This window comes from Balearica regulorum, chromosome 9, assembly GCF_011004875.1.
Source record: "Balearica regulorum gibbericeps isolate bBalReg1 chromosome 9, bBalReg1.pri, whole genome shotgun sequence".
In the NCBI taxonomy this organism is placed as follows: Eukaryota; Metazoa; Chordata; class Aves; order Gruiformes; family Gruidae; genus Balearica; species Balearica regulorum.
The window spans coordinates 28,201,853-28,216,031 of NC_046192.1; the positions used below are offsets into that span (position 1 = coordinate 28,201,853).

At 42.8% G+C, this 14,179-nt stretch overlaps 1 protein-coding gene across 1 annotated transcript in view; it reads left to right on the forward strand.

Moving 5' to 3' along the window:
• Nucleotides 1-5,123: 5,123 nt before the first annotated feature.
• Nucleotides 5,124-14,179, forward strand: part of GPR149 (G protein-coupled receptor 149) — a 30,836-nt gene continuing 21,780 nt past the window's right edge. Inside the window, exons 1-3 of the mRNA XM_075761721.1 lie at nt 5,124-6,591; nt 7,626-7,818; nt 10,750-11,195. Coding sequence (XP_075617836.1) covers nt 5,620-6,591; nt 7,626-7,818; nt 10,750-11,195 — 1,611 coding nt within the window. The 5' untranslated portion in view covers nt 5,124-5,619. The remainder of the gene's footprint in view (nt 6,592-7,625; nt 7,819-10,749; nt 11,196-14,179) is intronic.

A 14,179-nucleotide genomic window follows, 5' to 3' on the forward strand; every position in this document is an offset into this window, starting at 1 on the left:
ACAGCAGAATTAAAAGCATTCATATCATGCTGTTCTGTGAATTATATTCAGAACCCGCTGTGCTCTCTATTAGAAGGCAAACAGTTACTGTGAGGAGGTGTACTGAAGAATTGCCTCCCTGCTAGCTGTCTGTCTCCTCCTATCAATTTGGTGAGGCAGTGGCTGCTCAATAAAAGTGACATTGTGAAGTGTCTTGTCTCAAGAGAGCAATTACGCCACACCTAGCAGAATGTCTTACTCTCCATGCTATCTAGAACTGAGCTTCTCTCCACTTTGGTAGCTGCAGATTTTGCTACCATCTCTCTGCCTTGCCGTCCCCTAGAGAAATAACACCTTCCTGACGAGAACTGTCCCTTTCTCCTCCTTGCATACGCTGCATACTTAATATCTCTTCCCTTTCCGCATTGCCATCCTGGAATTACTATTTTGTAATTCCTTGTTTCTCTTCTAGTTGGTCCCACTTTGGACATTTCCTGAATAACACCACATAATCGTCTCGGGTAGCGTGCTCACAGTGCAACCCAGATGGATCCATTCACATCTCTCAGCCGCCTTGTTTATGGCCAGGCTCACTGATGTGCTGGCCCGATTTTCATTTCCCATTGACATGCCGTTTATGGGCTTCTGAAAGCCTGGGGGAAAGATGCACACCGCGATTATACCTCGCCCCGTGGACACCTTGGGGCTTACTCCCTTTTAGCTCCATTTGTCTCTTACTAATTCTGTAATTCTCCAAAAATGTGCAGCTCATTGCAGTCTCAATCTCCTGTTTATGTTACAGCAGAGAAGCAAAACTCTAAAGTTAGGGAGCTGTGACTGAGCGCGGGCCCATCTGCTCAGAGAGGGCACTACCTCACGGAGGGACGTCAGGCTGTGACGTGCTGCTGCGAGTAACGATAACCCGTCGGCTTCAAAAGGAGCATCTGCATGGCAAGGTTCTGTTTCGCTTGAGTTAGAGCTGGTGCAGTCCAGCCCATAATGAGCACACAAGTTAAATCATATTTTTCAGTTTAATGGAATTACTCCTGATTTACATTGCTCTAATTGCTCTAAATCGGTAAGCACCCTTTTCGTACAGAACAGCCATACAGCTGCAGCGGAAATGGAACAAGTATAAGAGTCTCTGCCTTTTATTAGAAGCCACCATTCATCTAATTCATCTGAGGCAAATAACTAGATGAAATAATTAGCTGCAGTTTAACCATCTTGTATCTGAAAGTGATATCTGGGTCCGATAGACCAAAAATAATCATTTATTTTGACATCTTTTTAAAGTCTCTTAAAAAAATTCTAGAAAAAAAATAAAACATTTTCTTTTCCATGTTATTGAAGAATAAATTACAAAGACATTTATGGCATTTTATATATATATACATGTATGCCTGGCACAGAGGTTGTATCACCTTCTGAAATGAAATATTTGTACAGCTGCGGTAATAACCTTGTCTCTCTTGAGTGACAAAAGGAAACCAAACCATAAGTCAATGCTTAGCTTAGAGCAAGGTATGAAAATAAAATGTGACTCATATGCAAAATAGGATAAATTTTTAATATCCTATTTGTTGGTTGTATTTTGTGAATGGTGAATATTTGATTCACTTTACAAGCATCTCTGAATTGTTACATGCAGTGTGTCTCTTTTAGAAATCCTTTCATAGACTGTGGAGTAGGGCTGACTCTTCCTTTAAAGAGACATTGTTGTGCAGTGCTGTTTGAAATGAGGCCAGAAAGGAGATTTCCATGCCTAATGTATTTTCTCTTTGTGACCCTTTCTTAGCAAAGAGAATTCACACTAGGATAAAGAATATATACCTATACTGGAAGGGACAGTATTTGTGTTAGGAACCGCCCATGATTCAGGAGTCTCAATACAGAGAAGAAAGGGAATAAGTAGTAAGGATCTTAATCTCCAAATTCATGCCTGCCTTGACATAGTCCAAACCAAGGACACAGCAGCAGACAAAGATGTCTTTTTCTTTCTCTTTCTTTCTGCAAGATTGTTACCTGTGGCTTTTCAGCACTGCTGTATTATTCCATTCTAGCACTGTTTCTTTAGAAAATGTGGGAGGAGGGCGTTGTGCTGACACTGTACCTCTCTGCCTGCTTGTCCTTGCCACCCCCAGCCCTAGTCGAATCTGTTCGCAAATTTTGGGGAAATTTGGGACTGAAATTACAACTGCAAAAATAGTGTTCACCCTTTAGAAGAGATCAGAGCATCTAATTCAGATTCATTTGCCCCAGCCACATGAGAAGTTTCAGAGCTTAGACCTTGCTGGGCATGCAAGTCAAGTACCTGGAGGCACAGCTCTGTGGAAAATCATGCTTCTCTTTATACAGTTGCTTGTTTCTTACTACCACCAAATTCTCTCTTTAGTTTTAAATGAAACTGATCTTTCTGTACATGTTTTATCAGAATTTATCAGTCATGTTAAGGAAGGATAAATAAGAGGGGAAGCTGCTTGAACTCACCACTCCTAAGACCTTTGGTTTGTAACTATGAAATGAGCAAAGAACATTTCACCATATTGTAAGTTCTGGTAAAAGCTGCCACAGAGAAAGGCGAGGTGCAGTTTGTATATAACATACATTCTGTGGGAAGAGAAACTGAGGTGGGTAATAGGTCATCTGCCTCGAATGGGCATGGCGATAGATAAAAGTGACTTTCTTCTTAATGATGCTGATGAGCTTTTCATTCCAAATACAAAGGGAAGGCACAGAAGGGACTGCTCTTACCAAAGTGTCCAAAAATCTACAGAGAGACATAGAGGCTGTACATGCACAGCCAATAAAGCAAGGTCAGCAAAGTATGTGAAGAGGATTGTACTGAGCGAACTTTCAGAAAATTCGTGGTTGATACCTGCTGTCAGGGCTATTGAACATCCAGTGTAGGTACAATGACTCAGGGTACAGGAAAAAATATTCCAAAGTAGGGAAAATAAATTCCCTAAGCATCATTAAAATTGTTTCTAAACACCGAGCAGTAATGCGGGAAGAGCAAATGAAGATGACGCAGGCAAAGGAAACAGGGAATTTAAGAATGAAAGTAACTGATCACATATCAGGAAGCACTAGGATGTGCCAGATGAATGAAGCTGGTTTCCCACAGTTTAGCATCCAGGTTAATTGAAATTTCAGCTGAAGCTTTCTTTATGGTTGGAGTATTTTATAAAACCTCTGCTTTGCATTCACTAGTATCTAGTGAAGAGGGAACTCTGCTGCAGCCTGTCTCATCTAGGGAGCCTGCTGTGATCTGTCTCTTCTGATCAGCTGCTCGTTTTCATAAAACTTGTGGGAACTTAATAGCTTTGACACTGCCAGATTGAGATGAAAATGATCATTTTGTCAAAAGGAATCGAGGGATGGGGAGTGGAAGAGAGACACGTGCGCAGGCATATATCCACTCTCAGGCAGTGTGGTCATGTGTTTCCTGAGGAAGCCAGGCTAAAAAATAACGGTCCAAACAAGGGTGAATGATGCTTCTTTCCCTTCTTATCTCTTGACTGTACTTCTGACCGGGCTCACACTGTTAATCTTAAGATTTAGAACACTGTCCTTAATTTAAAGTTGACTTGCGGGGGCAGAGGTGACTGTGATTTGTAAATAGAAGGAAATGAGCCCTGGCCTTTAGCTGGCACAGCACAGATTAACGATCAATTGTCCAGCAGGACAGATAAATCACAGAAACCAAGTCAAATCCTGTACAGTTAAAGGCCAGATGGATGGTCCAGATCCAGGAACACGCCTATGTGGAAGGCAGGATGGATGCTCCTCTCTTTTTCACATTTCTGACATGAGGGTTGACAGTTGGTCCTGATAAATAATGCAGAATCCTCAAAACAGAGGCAGCTGCGATGTGAATGGGAGAATGGAGAGGCAAAGGCTCCCGGTCAGGCTGCATAGGAGGAGCACAGCTTTACGACAAGTCCTGCAATGAGGACAGTTCTGTGGCTGTATGCGTGGGCTTGGCTAGAAGACCTAGCCTGTTTTGGGGCATAAGCCTTCCCTGTGCCATGGCAGGGCAGCCTGGAAATCGGAAATGAAGGAGGGGTTATTCGGTAAGTTGTCATTGCCCTTAGCTCTGATCCTTGTATTGTGGACTCTTGTCACACCATACAGCTGCAGCCATACATTCTCTTCCACTGTCCCGTTCGAGGCTCCATCACCTGGAAATCACTGCCTCCAACCACTCCTCCTTCCTGGCAGGAGGAAAACACACGAGCAATCCAGCTCTTGGCTTGTCGCAGCTAATGCGTTTCAAAGTGGGTAGAACTGAGCGAGGATCGGGTTGTTAATAACACAGATTTCTGAGTGGATTTGTAATGTTACCAGACTAGCAAGTAATTGCAGCAGCCTTACAATATTACCCTTAATCAGAAAATATATGTCCTGCATCCCCATCATGTATTTGAACTCAAAATGATGCCAAAAAGAATAGAGAGGCAGAGCCCTCCAAGGAGATTGCATTGAACCTATCTGTCCGCTTAACATCTGAGTGTTGGAAAATTTGTCTGCTTATCAGTTTCACCAGTATTGCACTTTTTCAAGAGAAAATATTGATAATGTGCCAAAATGCACTTGGTTGTGATTCTGCCCGTGCATTCGGCCAGAGCAGACAGTCAGCATTTGATGTGGTTCAGATTTGAATTACGCAGGGAATTAAAGTTTTATAAACCCCAAACTGAGTTGAGATACCACATAGGCAGGCAACCCCTGGCTAACACGCCTGGCAGTTACCTGTCTTAATGCAAGGCTGTCCAAAGTAACTCCACAGTTAGCGCCCATGTGCAGCGTGTGCACGTACACAGGCACACTCGCAGTGGGAGTAGGAGTACAGAAAGGCAGAGCAGACACACCCCTTCTGTTTCATGTTCGTAAAAGGCTCCTGCGGCTTTTCCCCTTGCTAAGCTTGAGTAAAGAAGTGCGAAAGAATAAAAGCAGCACTCCTGCTCGTGATGCACAGCCCTGGAGCAGCCATGGGCTTTACGGGAATGACATTTACGGCTGACATCAGATCTGAGTATTTGCATTGGATTTCAGTGTCAGCATCGGAGGTGTGGCTTAGCAGGGACACTGTTTCAGTCTTCTCATCCAGCTAAGAGGCAGCTCGGTCTGAGAAGATCCTCACTCCCCCCTCCGGCTCTGCTATCCTGCTTGCATCTGACTCCTCCCTCCTGCAGCTCCGAACAGCGCAGGGTGAATCCAACAGCCTCTCGTTTCTACTATGTTTCTCCCTGAGCTACTAGAGCTTGAACATCCCTGATATTCTGCCTTCGTTTCAACTGAACTCGTGAGTAAGGCACATTGCCTGATATCTGTCGAAAGTGAATGGCATGTTATTACCTGAAGAGCCTAAATTAACTGTCTTCCAGTACTGAAAGGATTATGAAGAATTGCATTTTTTTCAGTACCTTTGATACTTCGTTGCTGCCTGATTTTTCGAGAGCATGAGTTGTCCTGGTTATCAAGGGTGCTTTCACCTGAATATTTCTTCCTCAGATGCCACAAAAGAGAGTCTAGGAAAACAAAGAAACTTGTGATGTGGAGCTAACAGTTCTGGTTTCAGCTAGTGAAAACTTGCAGAGTCAGTGAGAAGGCAAAGAAAGAAATTTGCCAAGGACGATGTCGGTAACGCCTAGTAATTTGTCACTCAATGGGACAAGCTTCTTCGCTGAAAATCATAGCATTATGGATAAGCCTAGCGAGCAGAGAACTTTGAATGTCTTTCTATTCTGCTTGACTTTTATCATTGCATTCACAGCACTCCTGGGCAGCATTTATTCACTAGTTTCCCTGCTGAAAATGCAAAACAAAACCACGATTTCAATGATCGTGACCTCGTTGTCAATAGATGATTTGGTCAGCATTGTGCCAGTGATTATTTTCATGCTCAGCCAGTGGTCAAGTGATGTCCTCCCCCAGCCTCTGTGCACCGCCTCAGCACTTACATATTTATTCCAGGGCATTTCTAGCAACCTGAAAGGGTCTCTTATAGTTTCTTATAACTTCTATACCATCAACAAAACTGAGACAATGAGCTGCAGCACTTCCAAGCGACGAGTGAGCATGGTATGGGCCATTCTTACCATCTGGATTGTCAGTTTGCTGATCTGCATTTTGCCTCTCTGTGGTTGGGGCAAGTACATCCCTACCTCCTGGGGCTGCTTTACTGACTGTGCCAGCTCCTACATCTTGTTTTTATTTATTGTCTACTCGCTGTGCTTTTGCCTCCTCACGGTGCTGTCTGTCCCTCTAACTTACCAGCTGTTGTGCTCAGATGGGCAACACCTATTGCACATTGATTACCAGGAAATCTCTCGAGGCTACGTCACCCCTGGGACACCTGCAGGCTGCAGTACTGCTACCCCATCTATGATGTCGCCGGTGGACCCTGTCGATAAAACCCTGAAGCATTTCCAAAACACCTGTCCAAGCTCGGAGGCAGTTTTTAGGAAAGATGTGGCTGAGAGCAGTGCACTCGAGCCCCGATCCATGAACAGCATACAGAGCAGGAGCTTCACCGTGGGCTTCGCCCAGAAACGATTCTCACTGATTCTTGCATTGACAAAAGTCATTCTCTGGCTTCCGATGATGGTAAATCGTCAGATTGCTTTACTTTCTAATGTTTACGTACATTTAAATGGGATGTGAGTTGGTGTGCCATGTATTGAAACAAATGAACAGTAGCCATTGCAATTGTTCCGTGTAGTATAGTTTGTGCCAGCAGAAGTCCTTTTAAGCAGGTCTGTGTCACTACATGAATTTAACTGGCTTTCAGCAGGTTTGGCAGAGCCTGATTCATCAGTATGTTACTCTATCATCACATCATTTGTATCACCTGAATACAGGGATGAGTAAGGTCCACCCTGTTGCATTGCCAGCTGTCTGACAAGCATTTGTTCGGCGTTATGGGGTCTGTGAATTATACTAAGCTAGCTCTGCTGCCCCTCCTCACAGCTGTGAGCCACGTCCTTTGCCAGACTAGTTAAAAAATAGGACTTTGTTAGAAAAATGAGGTTTGCTTGCATCTTTGTCATCTCTGTGGCGTTGGGGGTGGGGTGGGGTGGGAGGGAGTGCCGTCCATGTGCATGCACTAGTGTATTTGGGAATAAGTACATTCGTGTATAGTTAGGAAGGAATCTTGAGAACAGGGAACATGGGTCTGGGGCAGTGTTATCCTGTTCTTAGGAAGCGTATAGACTCAGCACCTGAGCTTCTCTCCGCAGAAGGAGAGTGTTACAGAGCATCTGCAGCACAGCCCTGTGTGGGGCCAAGTTCTCTCTCCCATTCCCCACCAGGAGCTGGGGTTCCTCAATACCGTGCAGGAAAGACTGAGCTAGCAGGCTCTTCTAAGTTGCTTGGGTTGCGAGTTGCTTGTTTTAGTAGTGCTCAGGCATCTATATTTAGCTTAAGCAAGGGTTTTCTGAGAAATGCAGAATGAGGAGGAAAGCCTCTGTCAGTGTGTTTTCTCCACTCTCTGTTAGAAACAAAATTGTTAGGCTCAGCAAACATTAATGACAACCTGTGTCTTTTGCTTGTGTCATATTCATAGTGAGATGTTCTGTTTATTCCTGGAAGTATCTCATGTGCCTGAAGCGATTTATATTTCAAAATGCTCTGCCTTTCAGATACAAATGGTTGTCCAGCACATCACTGGTTTTCAAAGCCTTTCATTCGAGACCCTTAGCTTCCTACTGACTTTGCTGGCTGCCACAGTCACCCCAGTATTTGTCCTGTCAGAACGCTGGATCCACCTGCCCTGTGGCTGCATCATTAATTGCAGGAGGAATTCGTATGCAGTGTCTTCAGAAGAACTCAAAAGTAAGTATGGAAGGGTGACGCACAGCTGGAATGTATCTTGTAGTAAAAAGGATAGGAAGTTAGTGTCAGTAGCAGTACTTTGTACAACTTGAAATCATGTACCTGAATTATATAGACATTATTCAGGACAATAAATGAGACTCTCAACATTCACGCAAGACAGCTGGATGGGAACGGTGGATACTGAGGCACAGGAGCTTGGCTGATTTCCCCAGGTCACTGTCAGATCTTCTGGCAGAGTCTGACAGACTCTGAATCCTAGTTTCGTTCTCTTCTCCTACCCTGGGAAAATGCATCTGCCACAATCTTACTGATCAAATACATGGACCATGCTAGACATGTTTAATGTCATGGGGGGAAAACCCCATGAAAATTGTGAGCAAATTCTAAGAGCTATTGTTTGTACACCTGCACTGTTGCTACTAACCAGAAATCACAGCGACACCAATAAGCAAATGGTGAAGAAGGTGATTTGTAGGATGGGCCTGTACCTCGGCGCATTCATGCCGCTTGCAGAAAGCTGAGGAACTCCTACACAGTTTTTGCCTAAAAACGTTTCCCTTCAAGTTTGTAAAGATCACCTTGGTGTAACAGAGGATGCCAGACCTTTGCTGGTAACCTTCTCGGAATCTCCTAAAGCCCTGTTTTTCTCTGGGCCTGCACGTGAAACCAGCTGGAGGAATCCCTGCACACGCTGGCTGCCACAGCCCAACTCCCGCAGTTACACAACTTCTGTTCTTTTCCTAAAGAACACGATCCTGTGGTAATACTCAGTCAGAGAAGCAGGAGACAAAGAAATACAGCTATCACTCCATGAACTTATGTCTAGTGAAAAACAATTTAGGCTCCTGCGAACGTGAATACCGTTGTCACGTTTGTGGCTAAAAGCCCGCCTAATGCTTTCCTCTAAATTTCCTGCCCACGGTTACATAGGAAATACCTCATCTCCAATGTTCACCTGTGTGCACAGAGGGATTGCATTGTGAATTACAAATGAAAATATGTTTCCAGTGTTCTTCTGAGAGAACTATTTGTTATTAAAATGGTTTATTGAAGCTTATTATACCTACTGATATAAGTTCAGTATCTTTATTAGTGATTAATTTACATTCATTACACACAAATCTATGTGTATATTTCATACATATTTGCTTTCTTGGAGGAGAAAATGTACAAACTTAAAAAAAATCAACTGTTCAACCATAGGCAATTATGGAAAGTTTGAAGGATAGAAATCTGCCACAGGATATTAAATACATCTGGATCTGTTAGATCTCTGTTGACGTGTAATAAATATGTTCTGGTAAAAATATCAGTAGGGAAGCCTACAAGGAGGGAAGATAGAGTAATAGCTGATTTTTTTATTTACAGTCATAATTATTATCAAGAATAACAGAAAAATAATTTCAATTTCCTATTTATAATGCTGCGGTTATATTCATATATAGAAATGATAGATTTATGCATTGATCTTTCAGAAGTGAGAGTTGCAGTGCTAGAGTTTGATACACTTGTCCCTTGAGGCCTAGTACAAGGGGAATTGAAAGTGCTGGCAAGTTTTATTTTAGAAAATTAGAATTAGAATTAGAATTAGAATTAGAATAGAATAGAATAGAATAGAATAGAATAGAATAGAATAGAATAGAATAGAATAGAATAGAATAGTTCATTTGGAAGGATCATCTACTTAAAGTTGCAAAAGTTAAGAGCTAAATAATTCTGAGGATCTGGGTTTCCCATTCTCAGGAGTGAAAGTCCTCTGACATCAGTGGATGAATTCCTGACATTCACTGCACGTTCAGGGAGAAAGCAAGCTCTGGAATCTGGAGAAAAGCCGTTCTTATTCATGACTTTCACTTGCTCTGAACATAGTTCTCCAAGTGCAGAATGGCTTGTGTTGTGACTGATGCCATTTGAACTGCTTTCCCAGAAGAAGTCAGTTTATTTCAGATGTGTTTAATAATGCTGTTTAGAGAGATGAATGTACAACAGATGGAAAACTAGTGATTATAAAATTATTTAAAAGAAATCTGTGATTTTCAGATATTTGTACTGAAGACTATTCTCAAGTTTTAATGCAATGACTGCTAAGGTCAGAATTTCACCCAGAATTACATATGATCTAGTAAGCACACAAACTGTGGAGTAGAAATAGAGGTTGTACAGATGTGTCCTCATACCTTTTATTTTATAGTTTAGCATGACAGGTTTGGTGGGAAGATGATTTCATTAAAGGCACTTCTTTAGTTACTATCTAATGTAAGGTGAAAAGGGGGAGGATGAAGAATCTCAGGTGATTTGTGTTAGGAGGAAGAATGAAAGAGTATAAATAATGATTGAGAATTTTTATTTAATTGTTCAATTACTGTGTAAGATTAGTTGGAGCACTGAATTTAGAATGGGGACTATATAAAAATTTCATTGTGTAAATACTTCAAATATTTATTTTTTATTGTAGAATTCTGTTTTTCTTTCTTGACTACTGATATTGAAGGTTAGTTACAGATTCTCAGAAATGTTTTATCATTTTGTACAATTTTTCACCTTCAGGAATATAGCTGAAACAGGCTGTGAGGAAAAAAAAAAAGAGTATTACAAAATTTAAGTATTTTTTTCTTGTGTGTATGCCATAAAACATCATATATTGTGTATTTTTGAAAATGGAAGATAATCTACCAGTTTCTGGGAACCCATTAAGTTTGGAATGTGTAATTTCTGAATTCATTAAGAAGGCAGGATAATAACATACTATCTGAGAAGCCTTTCTTCTCAACAATTCATTCTTTTTTTGGATAGAAAATTGTCTGTTTCTAGCAGTAGTTAAATAATTTATTCCATGGTTTAGAACGTCATTTTCATTCTATACCTAATCTCATTTTTCATCTTGGTTTTGACTCTTTTTAACATGACATTTCTTCCCTTGCTGTTTAGCCAGACGCAGGGGTTTCGAATTCAACCTGTCATTCCAGCAAGGTTATGGAATCTACAAAATATCCCATGAAAACCACCACCACCGCGACGGTGACGGTAAATCTCCCTCCTATCACAACCTGGTGAGCTACGACTGCGCTAACTCCAAAGAACCCGGGCGAGGAAGCGGCGATCCCCCCCGCTCCGGGACGGCGGCGTTCAGCACCACGGCCGTGGCGGACAGCTCCCGGGGCGCCCCGGCGGGCCCCGCGGCCGGGCGGGAGCGGAGCAGCGACCGGCTCCAGCCCGAGCAACCCGCAGCCCTGCACGGGCAAGAGCGCGGCGGCTTTGATAAGCCCGCGTTCTTTGAGGGACCGGAAAGGAGGCTGTCTCATGAAGAAAGCCATAAACCTGAACTCGCGGATTGGGAATGGTGCAGGAGTAAATCAGAGAGGACCCCTCGGCAGGTAAAATATGAATTTGCCCTTCTGTTTTTCTGATCGTAAGAATTACCTTGCAGAAAAATAGGAGTAATTTTTACTTACATGGACGTTACTATTAGTTCTATTGGTAATGTAGTTACTTTTAGTAAAAATCATACTTAACATTGTATATTTTAGTAACCACACACCTATTTGCAGATTCTGATCCTGCAATAATTTATCACTTGTCTTCTTAATCATAGGGTTTTAATAGTTATTATGATGATCATGATCTGAGGGCTGGAGCACTTCTCCTCTGAAGACAGGCTGAGAGAGTTGGCCTGGAGAAGAGAAGGCCCCGGGGAGACCTTAGAGCCCCTTCCAGTCCCTGCAGGGGCTCCAGGAAAGCTGGAGAGGGGCTGGTGACAAGGGCAGGGAGGGACAGGCCAAGGGGAATGGCCTGAAGCTGCAGGAGGGGAGATGGAGATGGGATGGGAGGCAGCAATCCTTCCCTGTGAGGGTGCTGAGGCCCTGGCACAGGGTGCCCGGAGAAGCTGTGGCTGCCCCTGGCTCCCTGGCAGTGTTCAAGGCCGGGTTGGATGGGGCTTTGGGCAACCTGGGCTAGTGGAGGGTGTCCCTGCCCATGGCAGGTAGGTTGGAACTAAATGATCTTTGAGGTCCCTTCCAACCCAAACCATTCTGTGATTCTGTCATTTTGTGGGCACCTGCATTATCTGTATATGGTAAGAATTCAGTATGAATTATGTTAATTCATCTTAATGAATAGGAATTTTCTCTCCAAAATACTCCAAAAGATTACATTTTAAAGAGTATTTCCAAGCATCTGGTGACTTTTTTCATCATGCTTACATTTTGGGTAGGGGAAAAAAGAAGACTGCAAAACCAAACATGAATAGTAAATCCACAGTGAAATGTAGATTTCAATCTGGGCACAAAGATTCCTATTAGATCAGACAAAAAGATTCTAAATATTGTATTGTTCATCCCTTTCCTTTAGATTGTGGACAGTTTCTGGGAAGAAGAAATTCTGAGAAATGTATTAGTTTTAGGAAGCTCTGAGAGAAAAATGAATGTGGAGTCTTAATACATTAGTGCTTCGATTGAAAGACTTGTTAGAGGTGTCTGTAACCTCAGCTTGTGTAGTTCTTTGCACAGAGGTTCTGATTCTGCTCTCTCACATTTGCGGTGCACTGTACTGAATCCAACAGAGCTTTTCACAGCTTGGGAGAAGAAAAACCATAGGCTTTAAGGACATACTGTCTAAAATTAATAGAGAGCGTGCCAGTCTTGCTATGTGACTCTTTCACCTAAAGGGGTGTCCTGTTGAATGTACCACCACTGCCGTAAAAGTTGGGGTTTGCTTTCAGTTATCAGACTGCAGGACTATGGTCTGTTCCAAGCACAGACCCCTCATTTGCCTGTTCCTTGCCACGCCGATAGCAGCATGTCAAGAACAGCAGGATCACTGATTTCCTCAGCTGGGAGGTGTTTTGGTTTGCCATGTTAGTTAACCTTGTTGTTAGTGCCCATAATCTGCACTGATTTCTGACTAGAGTTGGGTTCAACACTGAAGACAAGCTGTGAGAGAGAATTGCCCAAACTGCCATTTGCAGAATGGCAGACTGAATTGGATCCAGCAAAGGGACAGCTATTATCTCATGTAAGAACATGAGCTTTAAGGAAAACTGCCAAGCTTTACTTTTATTTTCTATGATCAGTGTTTGTTTAAGGGGCAAAATGTCACAACTACTACTGCAGGTTGAATGCTTGTAATGAAAGAAGGGAAAGATTGCTAGCCATTCCTTGTCAACTGGCTGTTAAGCTGTGACATTTATGCTCCAGTACACAATTGTGGTCTGCATGAATAGTGTATGTAATGGTCTTCTGGCAGCATAGATACATACCCATTTTCAAGATAAAACAGGGCAGTTCTGTGTACATATAAGTACAGTTTTCATGTTTTATATGTGATACAGTCACAGATTCATATTGCTGCTGTAAATTGACTCTGACACAACTTAAAATGTCAGTTCTGCCTACTCACCTTTGGAAGTTTCCCTTGGTGGAATCCAAAAGGAGCCAGTATCAGCTTTCAATTTATCATGCAAAGCTGTTTCCTGTGTCATATGGAAGCAGTTATTCTCCCACTGTCCTTCAGTAGTCACACAAACTAAACTATCAGTTACCTGTTAAAGTGGTTTAAGTGTCTCCATTGAAATAAGCAGAAGTCTCTAAATCTGAGAAACACGTTTCCAGGTGATGCAGTTGCATGTTTATGCCCTATTCGAGAACAAGAGAAGGTAGTCAATAATTTTCCTGGAAGGCTTAGTTTTTCCCAAGCTATCCTGCCAATGTTTGGAAGGGGAAGCTTGCATTAAGAAGTGGAATTTTAAGGTCCAAATGGGAGGAAAAGACTTGACCTTACCTTGGTTATGAGAAACCTGTCTTCTGGATTGAGTGTTGACTGAGCTAGGTGAGACTGCCATGCTTTTGTAGCATTTCCTGCAGAACCGCAGCTTCTGTTAATCTTTTCAACATGCCACTTCAGTGAACTCCACAGTCAGTACAGTCTCTCCTTGTTTATGGGAATTCTGATACCTGCTGATAGCTAGAACCCCAGTCCTTCCTCCCACTGCAACCCCGAGGTGATGCAGGAGGCAGAAATTTGGGGCACGATGAATTCAGAAGCCAAAGCCAGTCTGCCTGGCTGAGTGTTAACCAGACTCTGAGGGTTTGAGTGTGCACCGTGGAATTCAGTAGGTGTTCACCATTACATTTGGTGGGAGTGGGGTAGGAGCCTGTGTGAATTGCACAAGACAGGAGCTGCAGAAGGCTTCAGGTTGGAAAGGACCTCTGGAAGTCACCTAATCCAACCTCCTGCTCCAAGCAGGGCTGACTTCAATGCTAGATAAACTTCCTCTGGACCTTTGGCACATACAGAGATATGTAAGTTGTATTTACATCTAAATAAGGGAATCTCCTCGCCCTCTGATGGGTACAAGTTTATC